An 18,192-nucleotide genomic window follows, 5' to 3' on the forward strand; every position below is an offset into this window, starting at 1 on the left:
GTTCCATGCAGCACATGCAGTAGAGCAGACAAACAAACACCCAAGTCCCTCAGGGATTGAGGTGTCCACTGAGTCAGCGCAGGGAAGCTGGAGAGATGTGAAGTTTCTTTTGTAAACCTGCCAAGAGTTGAAAGGATAGGCTGATCTGAGAATTACGGATTAATCAAGGCTTAAGCCCCTTGACTGCTGCAAAAAATAGATGAGAGGCAAGAGGGGAAGTCCCACTGTATTTACCATGACTGCATGTTATGGGTCTTCTGGGTTCATGGTGCAAAAAACTGATCTCAAATACACAATTTGCTTTTGAGATAGTTATTTATCTGAGGTTGTCTGATAAAGGCGTAAACAAACTGGAATGTTAAATAATTGTTATAACATTCAAAAACATAATTTCCTGTCGTTATTTGTGTAGGCCTTTCTACAACTCTTCCAATTCTTGAAAATGAACATTGATACTTTCCTCTCACTGCTTCATATAGAATTAAAATAGTTTTACTGCCAACAATTGACAAAAAAACATTTTGGGAAATGTGCTTATTTGTTGCCGAGAATTAAATGAGAAGTTTGCTAAGGCAAGCAGGTAAATAAGCTTAGCTTAGCATACAGACTGGCAAAGGAGTAAACAGCTAGCTTAGCTTTGTCCAATGTTAGAAACTTCACAGCACCTCCAAAGTTTACAAATTAACACTTTATCTTGTTTGATTAATCCACAAATTGTGGTTTTACAGGGAGTTATGTGCTTGAACAATTTCTTGGCTAGACAAAGTTTCCTATTGCTTTAAGTCTTTAAGCTAAACTAAGCTAATAACCTGTAACTTCATACTTAACGGGCAGATATGGGAGTGGTATAGATCTTCTAATCTAACTCCCAGAGAAGAATGAAATAAGCTTATTTCCCAAAATGTCAAACTATTACCTAAAGAATATAGTCCAAATCCCTAACTGAGTGGTCTATTTATGCCAGAAATGCCTCTTGAATTTGATTTATTATTTTGATTCAATTATATGTGTACTGTGAGTACTGCTGAACAAAAGAAGTAATAAAGAAAAAAGGTAATGGAAGCTTAATTTCCCCATAGCCCAGCAGACAAGGCATGCTCATCAACATTGAAAAACTGCTATAAAGATAATAAAACTCGGCACTTTGTATCCTGGTCACAACAAACTTTTTCTTGACAAGAAAGTCAGATAACAGAAGCAACATGGATGGCCATATTTGGGAGAACAGGAAATGCGAGCTGGCGTTATTTGGGACTCACATGACAGCTGAATTTGAAAACAATGACAGGCACTGTAATATGGTTTACACAGATGACAGAGAGGAAGGAAACTTGAACAAAAGGATTTGGTAAAGGGATCCAGCTTGAAGGCAGGTCCTCCATTGTATAGTGTTAAAATGAGCGTAAAAAAACCAAAATGTTTGGGTTTTGAAGACAGAGACAGTCAACAGGGAGCTAGACGGAAAGGAAACAGGCCGGGAGGGAGGAGATAGTAAGGTTGATGACAGTTCCTTTTGGGGCAAAAGAAGCTGTGTCTGTCAAAACAGATGGCAGCTGGTAAAGAGGATTAGGCAATGTTACTACTGTTTCCAACACCACTTCAGACTGATCAACCCCCCCCAAACACAGACAAACACATCCCATCTCATCCCAGCCCAATAACTCGGCCAACACTCGACCCTGTGTCCCACTCACTGGCTCTTCTTTTCAGAAAAACAGGACAGCTGGGATCAGAACCAGTTGTGATGTTCTGGGTTGCCCTCTCAATACTGCTCTGCTCCATCCCAATCCCCAGATTTGAGATTGTATAGAAACAATAATTTGCTTAGTTGCTATGGGAGTTCTTATATGTTGGGTAAATAATCCTTTTTTAAAAACTTGGATCCTCTTTTTATAGTTGTGGCCTCATTTGTTTTGGTTATCGTAATAGTAGCGTATTCAGAGGATTCTGGGATCACAGTAACATTGCTATGACAAAGGGTGAAGGGGCAAGAAACCGAAGTATTCAGACGGACAGACAGGTTGTAAACAAGTCTAAAATCCAGACATATTATCTAAACAGTCTAATCAGACCAAGATGTTAGTAGTAATTCCTTGTTGCGCAGGAAAACTAATAAAAGAATAGTTTGTTATTTTAGGATATATTCTTATTTGCTTTCTTGCTGATATTTAATGAGAAGTTTAATACTTCTTATGTCTGTGTCAGGGGGAAAAAGCTCAGCTGGCTCTGTCCAAGGTTTAAAAGAAATCGGCAAACCAGCGCCTCTAAATCTCACAAATTAACACATTATATCTGTGTTTAATCAATACAAGATGGAAGTGAGAGCGGCAAGTTGTGCTGGTATACAAGTTTGGATCAAGTCAAGCTAACTGTGTCTAGCATGTATGCTAAGCTAAGCTAAGTGCATGCTGGCAGTAGATTAGTCTGTATATTTAGTGAGTGGTATACATCTTATCATCTCTATGCAAGGAAGCAAATACATGCATTTGCCAAAATGTCTATTAGTGTTATTGGCACTTTTCATTCAAACAACTTCATACATGTGTCTGTTCTTGAATCAGTGCATGGGAGATTATGGATCACTTGAATGCATCAGTCAGTCTTGGATTGTTTGAGACTAATACGCATCAGCAAATGTACAGTGCAAGAAAAACCCAGAGACAACACGTCTTACTTCTTCAGTTGGTTGGTTTATTTATCTTTAGCAATGACACCAAATGTACTCTACTGTTTTCACTTGCTATCATAGGAGATGCATTTTGAATTGTAAACAGTGAAAATGATAAAATGCATTTCAGAAAACTCCTTACAAGCAGTGTATGACCAGGGAAAAGAGCAGATGGTTCCTGCTCTCGCTCACCTACTTTTTTTTTTTTTTTTTTTTTTTTTTAAACAATACATGTCATCTTATAGTTTTGAGTCTCTCATATTTACATAGATACAGCTGGGTCCCACATTCACCAGCAGAGACCTACGGCTTTTTTGTTTGTTTTTAATGTGTTATCACATAGTTTTCTTAAAGAATTATATTTACAACCATAACACCCCCAGCTGCCTGCTGCCAGGGGTTATAACACAGTTAGAATCACTTGCTTAAAATTCATTAAACTACTTATGGTTCTTGAAAGTTTACGTTGTAAGTCAACCTTATAGCGATACGTTTTTTTTTCTCTTACCAAATAAAGTTAATACAGAGCTCAAGCCATTCGTCTTCCCCATACAAATTCAAAATCATCCAAATAAATGCACAACCCAAACATAATAATAAAATAAAAAAACAATATTGCACTTAAAGTTCAGGACAGCATTGGACCTGTTTGGTGGTTAAGAGGAAAGTGAGAGCTTTTAGCTGAGTGCTTTAGAGGAGGTGAGGGTGTCCGTAGAAGCATCCAGCAAGTTAATCTAAATAAATAGGCAAACTTTTGTACAACATGAAGCATCTTTTTTTTTCCACTGACTATTAAATGAGCCACTTCTTGTGTATTGCTCAGTAGAACTAGGGAGTGCAGGTTGGAACCTTAAAGTATATAAAAACAGTGAGTGTGTAGAAAAACAGATGATAAACCAAGCCTGAACCTGTTGTGGCAATGTCCTGAGAATACTTCCTCGATTAGTCCAGAATGAGCTACAATGTTAAAGGAAATGCTGTTTGGCTGCACAGAACGTTTTTCTTCTTTCTCTTCTTCAGTTTTCGTTCCTTGTTGTAAACAGTCTTTGGAGACAGGAAGCAAGTCGTCTTTTTTTCTTTCCATTACTGGCTTTGAATGTGACTTTGAATGTCTTTTAATGTGATTGACACATTTCTGTGTCTCATCACAGCTCCAGTCCATCCGTTATTTATTCGTCTGTGTTCTTTGCCCGTCGCTGTCTCCGTCTTTGTCCCTGTTGAACGCTTGTCCACAGTCTTTTGATGAACTGAATAAGGTGAAAGCTGTTTATAGAAGCTTTGAGAGTGTGGAGGTGTTTAACAGGGATGCGTGTGAAGCAGAGCCTTAAGGCTAGCTTTAATTCAGACATCTTGATTTCCCCCCCTTACTTCAAATAGCTGTGTGCCTGATAAAAAATAAAAAACACACCCAAGGAAAAAGGACTTTGTGTCGTACCGACAGCTTTGAAGTGGCTTCACAGAGAACGTGGTGGAGGAAAGGAGGGGATTTACAGCGGGAGTTTTAAGAGGAAATGAATGAAAAAAAAGTGACAAAACAGTACCGGACTGTCTTCATGTCTGCAGGGTTTTTCAGAGCAACACCCCTCCTTTTCTCCAGTACAACTGGACAAAAACTTAAAAACACGAGCAAAAGTCCGACACCACAAAAAAGAGAGACAGTGATGAGACAAGCGTCCAGCTCCTGCTCCAGCCCTTCGCTTGTGGGCTTCTGTAGTTGTAGTATCATCCATCCAACCATTCATCAGTCCACTCATTCATCCATCCACCTGGTAACTGTGTAAACTACATTCCTTTGCAGTGCCATAGCTTTGACCGCGTCCTCTCACACCATAACAACAAACAACAAAAAATCATAGTGGACAGGATGACATACACAAAACATATTGTAAAAAAAAAAAAAAAAAAAAAAAAAAAAAGGCAAAGAAAGAACCTCACATGTCACCCACCCACTCTACTTTTTTTTCAAGTCTGACCCTTTTTTTTTTTCTTTCATCGTCATGTTTCTCTTCTCTTCAGATCTTCTTCTGGTCTCTTATGCGGAAGATGAAGTCGGAGTGGGGCTGGCCTTTTTTTGGTTGATTAAGTCCACGTAGAGTTCTGAGCGCAGGAAGCGGGGGTATGAGTCCTTCTCCATCAGCCCGTATATCCGCCTCTGCGCTAGGTCAAAGCAGGAGCGTGTCACATTCTGCAGGTTGTCCTTTGTGTGATCTCTGGTGTACGAATCCAGATTTACCTGCAGAGGAAAAACAATACAACAGGTCAGGGAAGTGCATCATTATACACACTGTTTGGAAAAAACAGCAGGAGGAGGCTGTTTTGAAGCCATTTTTTTCCACGTATCCAAATGTGTTGTTTGCACTCTCACTCACCTCTTTACAAGACTGGATAGCGATGTATTCTGCAAAGATTTTCTTGGCTTTTGAAGCCATCTTGGATTGCGACTTGATCTTCTTGTATTCCTCACATGCTAGCCAGAATTCCAGATTCTCCTCGCTGAACTCTGTGCGCAGGAAAGCTCTGAACGCTGCCAGACCATCTGAGAGAAAGCAGAGAGGAGGAGAATAAACATAGGAGAGTTGACTAGAGTGCCATGGCAACCTCACAGCCGTAGCGCTCCTTGGAGTTTCAACGCCTAAAATAGCTCTGTGACGACCGTTCCGAGTCATGTGGTCGGAATAAAGTTAGACATAAAAGAAAACCTAACAACACCGCAGCAAATTCTAAAGTCCTCAACATCCTTTAAGACATCACACACACTCTCCAGAATGACAATCCATAGTCACCTTTACCCATGCTGTGAGTGAACAAAGAGATGACTGTTTTAGTGTAAGGGGGAAAAGGGGGCTAATTCTGGCACTTTGGGCTTTTTAAGTTTCAGTCCAGTTAATGATTTGAGGAAGAAGGCATCCAGAAGAAAGAATAGCAGGAAGCCGAGTCCACCCACTTCTCCCGTCTGCACCTTTCCGTTCCCATGAATCACCCACGCTGATAAGCAGAGCCAATGCAAGTAGTCATCGCTTAGCTCATTCTGGTAAGCAGGAGTGAGGTAAAGAGGTGGAAGAAAGACAATAAAGTGGGAGAGAATAAGGAGGAAAGCAGAGCCGAATCTGAGGAGCAGATGTAGTGCTGGCTTTGTATCAGATTGTGGTAGAATTTCAGAAGATGATGCAAATAAGCAGCACCCTTGCAGGTTGCCTGTTTGAGTCTCTACTCCTTCCTCCTATGTAACGCATGGTCTCTGTCTGTTGGGATTAGGTAAACTTAATGCAAACTGCCCGTTCCCTGCAGCACTGTGTGTGTGTGTGTGTGTGTGTGTGTGTGTGTGTGTGTGTGTGTGTGTGTGTGTGTGTGTGTGTGTGTGTGTGTGTGTGTAATCCATATACCAGGACATGCATACATCCTTTCCTCACCACCCTCCCCCACCACCTCATTCAAGCACTGTATGTCGATATTCACCCACTGCCAAGACAACATTGCACTTCATTTATATGGAACAAATGATCAAAAAAGAAAAGACAGATGATTTCCATGTATGTAAATGAAGTAAAAGATGAGAGACAAAAGGGGGAAAAAGGAATAAGAAGAATTCAAAGTAACTTACATTTGTGAGTCAGCAGCTTGTCAAGTGAGTCCCCCATTTCAGTGCTTCCTCTGCGGTGGGCCTGCAGATAAAAGCAGAGCGATTCTTTAATAAGCCCATCTCAGTCAGGTTTCTCATAGTGTGACCCATCCGCAGAACTTTGTCAATGCTGGATGGATGAGTGGAAACGAAGTAGGTTATTCCTCTCTGCTGCTTCTTTCCCCTCTAGGCTGTGTCTACTGCTCTTCCCCTCTCATGCGGTTCAGCTTTGTGAGTGCCAGCAACACCGAGAGCCATGAATCCTTCTGCTCCACTCTGGTGGGGGTAGGCTTTTATATTCCCACTCAATGCAAGTTGCAGGGGGGGGGGGGAGGGGCTACGGTCGGCCAATGGGGATGTGTGGGAGGCCTCCCTCCCCCCACCAGTGTCTGTCTGCCCCCTGCTGCCTCTCATTCTTCCTGTGCCCTGCTGTAAAGCATGCCTCTTCACAGCACTCATCTCGCTGTAATCCACATCTGAGGCCTTATTTGACACAGTAAGAAAAAAGTCGCTGCAGAGTTTCAGGTACACTTTTAAGTAAATTTGGACATTTTTCTGTGACTTTTGATTTTGGAATCAGTTTTGTTTATTCTGACAATAAACAAGAATTGAACTTGCTCTCAAAATTGTGCAATCCACTGTACATTATTGACAACCATTCAGTCCAATTATATCATATTTTAGTGCTTTTTGATTTTTATGTTTTTTTTACTTATTTATTATACCTTTACTGTGTGATTACTTATTTATTATACATGTTTTCTTGTCTTTCCACTTATGTCTCTTGTTTGCACTTTCACATCTGCTGCTGTAATCCGGCAAATTTCCCCACTGTGGGACGAATAAAGGATTATCTTATTTTACAATTTGTCATTTTGTACTGTTGTCTTATGTCTTTAAGAACATGAATATACATGTATGTGTGTGTTGAAGCAGCTGCTTGGCAACGTGCACTACCAGATTTATAGTGTTATGATACAAGGGAAATGTTAGTACAATAATCTATGACATTGATACTTTAATGTATTTCCACAGAGGACATTTACTATGGCTGCTTGGGACCAAAAGGTAAGAATGTATAAAGAGTATAAAACATTTTTTTAGCTTCCTGTGAAGTAATTTGCAAACGCTAAAGTAAGCGGCTTGGAAACATGAAAAACAGTTGTAAATATCTTGATTTCTTTGTTTAATATATAAGACTATCTATATTCTATTTGGTTTTTTTCTCTATAATTAAAAAGAATATCCAAACAATTCATTCCCCCTCCGTCAGCCATAGTTACACAAAGATGCCCTCATGCCTTTTATTCATTTCACACATTACAAGCACACTCCCATTCTACTACTGCCCACATGTCTGCCTCTTTCAAGGCCAGGTCATCACCAGTTGTGGCGAGACCCGGAACACAGTCTCACTCACACCCACATGCACATGCTGTCAGGAAGTGGCCACTTACTTGACTGACTTCATAGATTTGTCTAACTTGCTGGCTGGGTTGCTTCCTGGGGATTCATTCCTCCTCCGCAGGAAAGCCAGCCGATTCTTCATGTCTTTGGCCCTGGGTGAAGGGAAGAGCGAAAGAGAAAGAGAGAAAGAGAGAAAGAGGGAGAGAGTTGGCCCGAGAGAAGAGGGAAAGAAAGATTTATGAATACAGAAGGAGGGGGAATGCCGAGGCAGGACAAAGAGGGTAAATGAAATAGGGATGAAAGGAATGATAAAGTAGATAGAGGAGGTGGACAAAAACAGACAGAGGAAGAAAGTGTGTTGAGTCCAAGTCCAAAGTCCACAATTAAAACAATCCAAGGCATGGGAATCGCCAATTAAGTTCTCCAGCACTGTAAATCCACATGAAATCAAACCCACAAAAGCCAGAAAAGATGAAATTAAATGTCTTGTTGTGTACATTTTAGTCTTCAGCCAGGTATGTTGGTATGGTGGGACAAAGCTTTTCCAAAAGGCGGCCGTCAAGCTCCCCTCTCCTCGCTGCGTGTCAGTGTCTCGCCTGTCAATCTAATCTCTCTGACAGTCTTTCCTATAGATGTGTCCCTGGCAGGTTCCTCGGCAGGGACTGAGCGAGTGTGGCAGAGAAGGAGGAGAGAGACTCAATCCTCACTCCTCCGTTTCATCACGCCGTTCTCGTTGTGCCTAGAGGGGTTGCTGAGAGGGAGCTGACCCAGGGCCGAGGTAACAGGGCACAGTGACCTCCTCACTCCCCTCCAGCAGCATCTAGAATCACCCTCACCGCCCAGCTCACCTGTTTCACCTTCCTCTAACCATCTTTTTCACACACACACACACACACACACACACATAGACCCCCAGCTGCACATGCGCCACCTTAAATCTCACACAAGGTGATACACCAATCCTCAATTCCCATGGGTTCCCTTCAGAATCCTGCGCATTCCCATAATCCCTTGGTACGTGTCCTGGCTTTTCCCCGACCTGGAGCACGTGCTGCCTCATTGGGATGTGACCTCACTCAACATCCATTTCCTGAGTCCCTGCTTTTGATTTCCACTGTGGATTGGCTGGCCCGCTAATAATGCAGCACGGCAGCGTGCGCTCGCTGGCCCTAATCATTGCAAGCTGTGCCACTGCCAACCGGCAGCCCCCAGGAGAGCCTGTACACCCCAAATTAAGAAACAAGGCTTCCAGTAATAGACACTTATCGTTCAAACATGCACACACAGGGGGGGTGGAAGAACACACAACCGCGGATTAGACCAAACACTGTACAAACACATACTAGAAGGGGGGTAAAAGACCGCCCACACAGACATTTCAGAACCCCCCTGCACCTGTGCCAACTCATGCCCACTTCACTGGTGCTTTCATGCCAGTCACAGGTGTTGGAAAACTCCCAGTCTCCACCAGTGTGTGCATGTGTGTGTGATGGGAAGTGGGAGGGAGATAATTTATGCATGCGTAAATGCGCGGCGGTCACACAGCACGGCTGCCGAGCTGAACAGAGAGCACAGTCAGCTGTCTGATGTGAGTTTTTCCAACTGCCGGGGGACAGGAAAGGTAGAAACATGACCATAAATATGACACAACATGACTGCGTGAGCTGTTGGAAGCAGCAGCTGAATAGCTCCTTTACAAATCAGGATGAGTGTGTCTTTGTGGGTGTATTGATTTGGGTGTGTTTTGGGTTTTGGGGGTTCAGATTGTGCAGATTACTTTAGTCAATGCGAAGCCTTTTTTTGAAAGGAAAGTGGAATGCAAACTTAGTGACAAGAAAATGAATGTGCTACCAATACATATAAGTAGGTAAAAGCATACATTGGTATGGATCTAAAAAAAACTATGTGGAAGTTTTTTTCTTCTCACACGCAAGGGAATAATAGAAATTCCAAAAATTGATAATAAATCAGCAGAAGGATCGAAATATATTTAAAGAATTCAAAATTAGTTACACATCTGATCCTAAGGAAAACCTTAACATCCATCCAGCAGCCCTGATGGAGCGATGACTCATCCATTGATTGAACTAACATAAGTATCCTGTATGAAGCAGGATTAAACCAGATGCTGAACATAATTCAGGTCTCTCTTTCATCAGAAACAACAGGGTGCTCTAATGCTGTCTCCCTGTGAGCAGCTCACACTTGTGTACGAATTATTACCCAAATAAAAACTATCCTGCTGTTAAATAAACTCATAACATCAGAGCAGGATTCATTAGATTGTTCTATTTTTAGACTGCAATTAGGCCTTGAGCTGTGCATGTGTTCGCTCAACGTCTTTGTCTTGCCACTGCATGTGAGGAAGAGACGTATTTTATAAGGGCTGGAGTATATTTTGTTGGCCTGATAAAAGATGCTTTATTATATATGTCTGGTTTTACACAAGCTGAGCCTGCGTGGGTATGATGCGACAATGATGTCATAGAAACATTTTAAGAGACAGATATGTTTCTATCCTGCCACCATGTGGGTGTCAATGGACATTGCAAACAGAAACAGTTTACATTTACCATTACATTACATTACATTACAGTCATTTAGCAGACGCTTTTATCCAAAGCGACTTACAGGAAGTGTATTCAACATAGGTATACCACCCTCTAGAAAGATTGCTTACAGGGCATTCTTCTCCACCCAGTAGTTGGTGTCAACCCTGGAAACGACTTGAGCTTACATCATCCAATGTTTTATCTCTCTATTGTTGAAAAAAGTAATATGTAGCTTTCTCACCTAAAGCACTACCCACTGGCAACACAGACTGCGAAGGCAGCAGGAGGTGTCAGAAACTCAACTGATACATCTATAAATTAAACTGCCTGTGTGGTTATTAGCTCAATGGGAGTCAACAGAAACTCCAACTTGAAGGAGGGTTCACACGGTGCTCCTCCCTCAATGAGGGCAGATACATTCTTCATCCTCCAGTCAAGTCTGTGTCCTTCAGACGTAGAGATTTGCATTGATATAACACCAGAGATTTGCAATATCAGCTGCCTAACTAAAAACAAAGGGGAAACACTATTAGCATGTTGAGTTAAGCCTCCTTTGGTGGAACTCCAAACTCTTAACTTAGACTTAAAAAAGAACAACCAAGGCCAGAACCCATGGATACCGATATTTCATCATCAGTTCTGCTCAATATCAGATGAAAAGTAGTCTTGTACCTGATTCTATTTCTAGAGCAACGTCATTTAAGAAGGATATAGTACCCTGTGCTCTTTGCACCTCTGCTCTTTATGTGCTAATGGTGCTTCTCATAGTCTCTCTCTTTGAGTACCTCTGTATTTAAAGTTGATAGTTATACATTACTGGACCTGCTGAAGGCTCTCTAGCACTTATACCATTAGCAATGTACTGCATCACACTCCATTTGATTTATAACATACAATGAGCCCTGCACCTAATCAAATCTGCTTAAAAACTGACACATGCTGTTTAAAGGATACCAAATTAGGATGATCTTTAATTGGAAAACACTGTCAAACAGAAATGTGTGCTCCGTTGCCCCACAAACACACTAAATACAACTACCAATGTTTGCAACACGGGCATAATGTGTACCGACAACTGAGTGTCTGTTTGTGTCTGGGTATGAGAGAGCGCTTTATGTGAAGGAGTGAGAGGTCTTTGGATCCGCAATTATCTGCAGGTTTCCGTACTCTTTATTCCCTCTTTGCTTGGCTCACATTAGACGCACTAATAGCACCCTGCTGGCTATTCCTGGTGTTCAGAAAAGTAGGCCGCACTCTCAGGGAAACGCTCTGGGAGCACACAGTCGAGAGCTGCAGACAGACATACTGCAGATCACAATGTACCATACAAGCACAGGCCAAATCCACTGCTCCACTTCATCCCGCTTTTGTTGTGTGCTACATGAGGCTTAGCTCCCCACAATGATAGAGGTCCGCCCTTTGCAATGCCTGACCTGTGAGATTTTTTGGGTGCATCGATGAGTTCAAAAGAGGAACTGAAATACCGATGGTGGGAGCAGCAGATCAAGGTTCAAGCGTGTTTTCATTCCCTCTGCCATTTTATATTTACAGAAGGCCGTGTGCCTGTGAAGTGAATACGGGACAGGCCACACAAATAGTACTGTGGCTCTGTTTTTGCATCTGTGTTTGTGCGACGATAATGGGTCATGGGTTGTGTCAGTGTGTCTGCAACATTTCAAATAACATATATACTGTTTGGGCTCGGCTAAAAAGATAGGGGAACAAACTGATCTTCTGTACTTTCATCACAGACAAAACAGTCCAGAGATGTGACATGTCCAAAATCACAAGACGCATACAGAACTTCATCAGAAAGAGAAAGGCTTATCTATAAAGTGCCTCATAACATCGACAAAGTCCCTCTGCCATATTCCTAGAAGAACAATGAAAAACGGAATTGTCCTAAATTCCATCCATAAATATAACCTTATCTCATTCAGAGTCTTACTCAATCAAGACCAAAAAAAGAGCTCTATTTCTGAGCTAACTCACCTTCCTACCCACAAAGACCACATGAGCGATCCTATTCCTGAAATCCAGGCTGCGTATAATAAGAAAAAAGGGGCAGCCTCAAGTTAGAACTTCAGGCTGCTTCCTCCAAAATAGTTTGAGCGCTTCAGCCTCACGGGGGTTTCATCTCCCTCACTGCGACTGTCAAATGAGATCCATGTAGAGGTCAGATAGCTTCCTACCAGCTTGAGGGCATTGATTCCATTGGGGTCCAAAACAGCCCTCACCTTTGCTTTGCTCACCCTCCCTTCTGATTCTAATTCTAGACAATCAGAGTGCAGATGAACCATACAAACACACACACATCCACTGCCTTGCTCTTACCTTTCCAGGTACTTCTCTGAGAAATCAACCATAGCGTGAAACATGGATGCCAGCCTGTATGCAGGTTCACTTGGTGTGTGTAGAAATTAGACTTCATGTAAGCGTGTGTCAGGAGTGCCGGTGCTCGGGGCCCAGGGGTTTGTTTGACAATCACATTCCTCTAACCCCTGAGAGGATGTGGTGGAGCTTTATATAGTCTGGGGGGGGTCTGGGGAAGGCGGACCCTGGGCTCACCCAATCACCAGACAGTGTTTAGAGAGGACAGATTCCTTCCACTGGGGCGTGGATGTTTTTTTTCTATTAGTTTTATGGGTTGTCTTTGGAAAAACAAGTGACTTGACTACTGTAATGATCTGTTCATCTGTCACAGGAGGCAAGCAGTGGTAGAGCTCTCTGTTAAAACTGCTAAACCAGGCTAAAAGTTAACACACATCAAAATATTATATTATCTCTTCTGTAGTTTATGCAGATTACTTTAAAGACAACTACAACTTCAACTGTTTAGTTTCACACTTTGATGAACTGTTGGCGGTCAAGCTGCATTGTGGGTAAAGTGTGCATTAGTTTTCGACAAGCAAGAAGAATATGTGACATTTAAAAGAGTCCAACAATGTTGCATGAGTGTAATGCTTAATGGGTAGAGCACTCTTTTAAAGTACTAATTGCCTGATCATATACATAAAATGAGTTAAGCATTGCAGAGGTGCTGTCCTCCCCCTGCATCTACTATAAACTCAGTTTAAGTCAAAGGCAACTGGACTTCTATTTTGCTCATATACATATATATATATATATATATATATATATATATATATATATATATATATATATATATATATATATATTTATACACAGATGGTAATTTGGGTTGTGTTATAAACACCTAACAGGCACTCAGTGTCTTGCTACATTCTTCTCTGTCCTCTCAGTATTGGCATCCCTGTAACCTTAAAATAATCTGTCAACAACTCACGTTTCTGCTTGTTAATCTGGTGCACTTGCTAATGTGCTATGGGTTTATGGCTTTATTGCTACTTGTCGGAAACTACCAGATGGGACCAAGTAATATATTGTTGCAGGGAGCCATTGCTTGGGGAAGCAGAACACCTGGACTGAGTAAAAACAAAAGGTGCTAATGTAGTGGGGAGAGGCAGAGATAATATATAATTTCAGGAAAACAGCTGTGCTGTACCCACAGGAAGTAACATGTGCAATAAGGGGAGAATAACGGAGTAGAGGAAGTGAGTAAATGTAGAAACTTAGGAAGAGTACACGGGGGGGAAAAGTAGAGCAGGAGATTGGTGACCAGACTGGTATCTTTGTCTTTTTAAATGATGCATGAGAGGCCTCGTGTTTTAAAGAGGACTGTTATGTGCTCTTACATGTGAGTTTCACCTCTAAGGGAAAAATGTAATAAATTTTATTTTGCTAGGGATATTAACATTGTCTATTGTATTATGTTTCGTTCAATCTTCCTTTCATAACTTATGATTATGATGATTAAATGAATAAGAATAGTTTTTGCAGCGATGCTACCACTAATTGCCGAACTTAGATCACTCCAGAGATGGAAACATTCCAAAACACAGCACACAATGTACACAACAGGAAACACACTGAGAGGAGAGGAAATCAATGTAGTGCTATTAGTGGATCCCTGTCACCATAATACACATGGCCAAAGGTCAAAGTACCTTGTTTAAGCTTTATTGCTACATCTCAGCATGATTTGATCATGTCACATACTGTTGGCCACTGGTTTCCATAGTGCTGCTCTATTGGCTCTCTTTACTAGCTATATATCAGTCTCCAACATCTGGAGAAAAACATTTAATTTCCTTCATGCTTGGTTATATAGAAAGTCTGAAACGTCTCTCTATAGCAGAAACATATTGTGTTTGTATTCTTCTGAGTTACAAAGAAAGGTATTGTATTGAGGGCATGTTTATTGGAGCGACTCAATATCATTGAGTAGAGTATTGCCCCCGGAATTGGTTTACAGTGTGGCATAATAGAAAATGCTGGAAAATGGGTCAAATACTCCAAGATGAAAGAATCTTCATGAGAGATAGCAGGCTGGCGTCATTGAGAAATGAATGGAAACAGGCTGTAAACACAAGAGCCAGAAGACAAGTAGAGTGCAATCAATGACTGGAAGTAATTTTGTCTACACGAGACAAACCCTTTTTTTTCTACGCAGCCTTCATCAGTGTCATGAAAACACAGTACAGATGCCTCTTAAATAGCAAAAAACACAGTTGAGACAATTGTAGGTACTTTGCACTGCACCTGGCAAGGAAATCGGTATTACCATTGCAACCCATCAACATCTTGCACTGGGACAAGGAAAAAGACAGAAACTGGTCCACTATAAAAATGTGTGCAGAGTTTAACAGACTAATTCATAAAATATCTCTCAAATACAGGTGCTAATATAAATAAAGAAGCAACAGAGTGTCAACAGAGAGCATAAATGTCTCATCCCATATCAAATTGGAAGACTAAATATATTTAAGAGGTAAATATAAATCTATTGCTAATAGCATCACACAAGTCTGGACACCCAAAAAATATGTACTGTATTCAGAAATTGACGGTTTTCATTTAACAACAGTTTTGATTGTTTGGAAAACAAATAAGTATCCACCACAGTGACAGAGGGATGTGTAATATAAGATGAGCTAACATCATGACTCATGTTTGTTTCCCTACTGCTAGAGAGCAAATCACTGTTTGCTAACCCTGACCTATGACCTTTGTCAACAAATGCTGTCAAGTTGAGTTGCTTTGTGTGATCATGACTCAAATTATCAGGTACAAATTACACAGAATTATTACTGCATCTTTATTCTGTGTATAAGGTCTTAAATTAAACGGAACAAAAAGACTCCTTCAAAACGCTAAGAAATATTGAATCATTGATTTAGAAATAATCTCTTATTTGTCTGTTTCTGGGAACTGACAAAAAAAACAATCACACACTGTAGATTTAAAACTAAAACTAAAGTAAAAAAGAAAACATTTTGTACACCGAAAAATCGATGCTGTTTGCTATTAAAAGTCTGTGTTATTAATGCCAATGAAGCTGGTCTGAAGCTGTGTACAGCAGCTGATGGAAAGGCAAAATACTCTGGACTCAAGAAAAAAGGCTGTGGAATCTTAATCACTTAATCTACTGGTTAACTAAACAAAATAAAAACCCAGCTTGTGCAGAAGAATGGGCCGCCATCAGGCCCAAGGACAGCCTCTCACGGCGTGAAATGTGCTTTCATCTTGATGAACAGGAGCGTGAATAAGGCTCATCGAACAGCTGATGAATCACTGAGGCGTCGACACACACCCAAACAAACCTTCTTTACTCTCAACACACACCTTACTTGTCACACCGCTGAGAATGTGAGACACACATATGGCACCGCACTCATCAGCAGCACACACACATCATTTACCACTTAATTAAGATGATGATGATCAGCGTCGGATGATTAGCTTTCACAGTCACCTTAAGCATAAAACATTATTCTTCATTTGCAGCTCTGTGAACTTGTGCAGGTATTGCAGTGACTGTCACAATGGTAAACATATTTGTATCTACCATTAAAACAAAAAGAAAACTTATTTTTTCAACTCCCTAAATTTATATAGATTCAATTACCCAAAACAGAGAGGAAATGGCAAGGTTTTGAATGATGCCATCATGGCTTGGATATGTCCTGACATCTTCAGTCCACTAATCCAATCACACCTATACTAACACTAGTCAGAATGAGTCCAGATGTCTCAATTAGCCCCCCCAAGTGATGAGACATGTCATTAACATTAACCATTTTACAAGAGTAAAATACATCTTTTGACATAATGGATGTTAAAAAAGGTGTGAATTTTTTACCCTTTAACTGGATACACATGTTGATAATTAGCATGAAAATGAAATGTTGATTACCGAGCATTGAAAGCAGAAGAAGTGAATGCTTTTTGAATGCTTTTGTAGTTGTCAGGACTATGAAAGATTGGATCTATTGTGCTGCCTCTAATTCACTCTAATTCCTCCTTTTTCTCACACATAAATAATAATTAATCTTTTTATTCCCAACCTAAAAGGCAAAATATTGTATTCCCCAAAAAAATGGTTTAACATTGTCACAAGTTAAAATCCATATTCAGGAGGAAAAAAAAACAACCATTTCTTGATGACAACTTTCACAATGAGCAGTCGGTGGAAATGAAAGTAACCGCAGACAGGAAACACACAAGAACTGATGCATTTATGTACTCACAGGTTCTTGGATTTCTTCTTCTTTGTTCCTTCGGGGCTGACCTCGCAGCTACAGGGGGATCCGGAGCTCAGCTGAGGGAAGATGAAGGAGAGCACACACTGCATCATCCACCCTCCACACAGAAAGAGGGCCCCGTAGCCTCATGCAGATACTGTAGCCAACTTGAGCTAACTCCAACAGGCAATGGACATCTAAGTTGGCTAATACTGTAAACTGGTGAGTCCTCGGTGTGTCCCGTTAGGCTAGACTGAGTCTAGTGTAGTCCATAACACACACACACACACACAGCCAGCCAGCCAGTAAAATGATTAATCCATAGCAGCAGTCCACTTTTTGTAAAATCCCACAAGGCAAAGCTCTCAGAGGGTCTGTGTCTTGCTGAATCCAACTGACTGTGTGTATGCAGCAGATGGTGTTTGTAAACAGGGTATAACAAAGTAAGGAAAGTCTCTAAGAGTGAGAGAGTGTGAAAGACTACGGCTGTTGTTTCTGCTGGCCCTCCAACTGTGCCCTAGGTTTGAAGTGTTGAGCCAAGACCCCCGGTTTCACATTACACTTTCTGCCAACCCACCGTTTTGATTGGTTAAGAGTAAAAGGGAAGTAGCTGCAGGGTGGGGAAGGGGTCAATCTCCACTAATCTGATGGCCTGAAGCTGCCCCATTGTATGTGGGTATATGTGTGTGTGTGAGGCTCTAAATAATGAGCCATTGTATTACAGGAACACCCGGTTAAATCTGAGCTAGGTACTGCCCACAGCTGGTAACGCATGGTGTAAAGTTCTGTATCTTTGTGGGACCCGAGTTTCAACCTTCAGAGTGAGGACATTTTAGGAAATTGAGGACATTTATTGGCTGTCCTTCACTTGTACAAGGTTTTGTTTTGAGGATAGAGTGACACTCAGCCCCTGGAGGCTCTAAAGTCGGCCGTACTGTTTGTAAGTTTCCTCATTGAGAGACAACAACAGCTCCAATTCAGTAATAATGGATTCCAAGTATCTCTGAAAACCTCTATAACCCCAAAGGTCCCAACTTCTAGTAACATAACAGACCATATTTACCTTCTTCACAATTTTAAACACTTTTTATCATCTGCATCCAATTTAAGTGCTTGACTTCAGGCTGACCACAGCTGTTGTTCTCCATCAGTGAGGAAGCTATATACTTTTTACAGTCACCTTTGAAACCTTCGGCGGGTGAGTGTTGAGTCAAAAGATAAGATTTTGTGTACTGCCCCTTTAAAGAGACAGCTTGACATTTTGGGAAATAAGCTTATTTGCCTTCTTGCTGGGGGTTAGACGACTCTTTGTGCTAAGCTAAGCTAATCGCATCCTGGCTG

At 41.2% G+C, this 18,192-nt stretch overlaps 1 protein-coding gene across 1 annotated transcript in view; it reads right to left on the minus strand.

The window, feature by feature from the left end:
* Positions 1–2,678: 2,678 nt before the first annotated feature.
* Positions 2,679–18,192, minus strand: part of rgs3a (regulator of G protein signaling 3a) — a 76,705-nt gene continuing 61,191 nt past the window's right edge. The window contains 6 exon segments of the mRNA XM_054613195.1: positions 2,679–4,901; positions 5,038–5,204; positions 6,270–6,299; positions 6,302–6,330; positions 7,745–7,846; positions 16,858–16,928. Of these exon segments, the coding sequence (XP_054469170.1) occupies positions 4,701–4,901; positions 5,038–5,204; positions 6,270–6,299; positions 6,302–6,330; positions 7,745–7,846; positions 16,858–16,928 (600 nt within the window). The 3' untranslated portion in view covers positions 2,679–4,700.

This window comes from Anoplopoma fimbria, chromosome 14, assembly GCF_027596085.1.
Source record: "Anoplopoma fimbria isolate UVic2021 breed Golden Eagle Sablefish chromosome 14, Afim_UVic_2022, whole genome shotgun sequence".
In the NCBI taxonomy this organism is placed as follows: Eukaryota; Metazoa; Chordata; class Actinopteri; order Perciformes; family Anoplopomatidae; genus Anoplopoma; species Anoplopoma fimbria.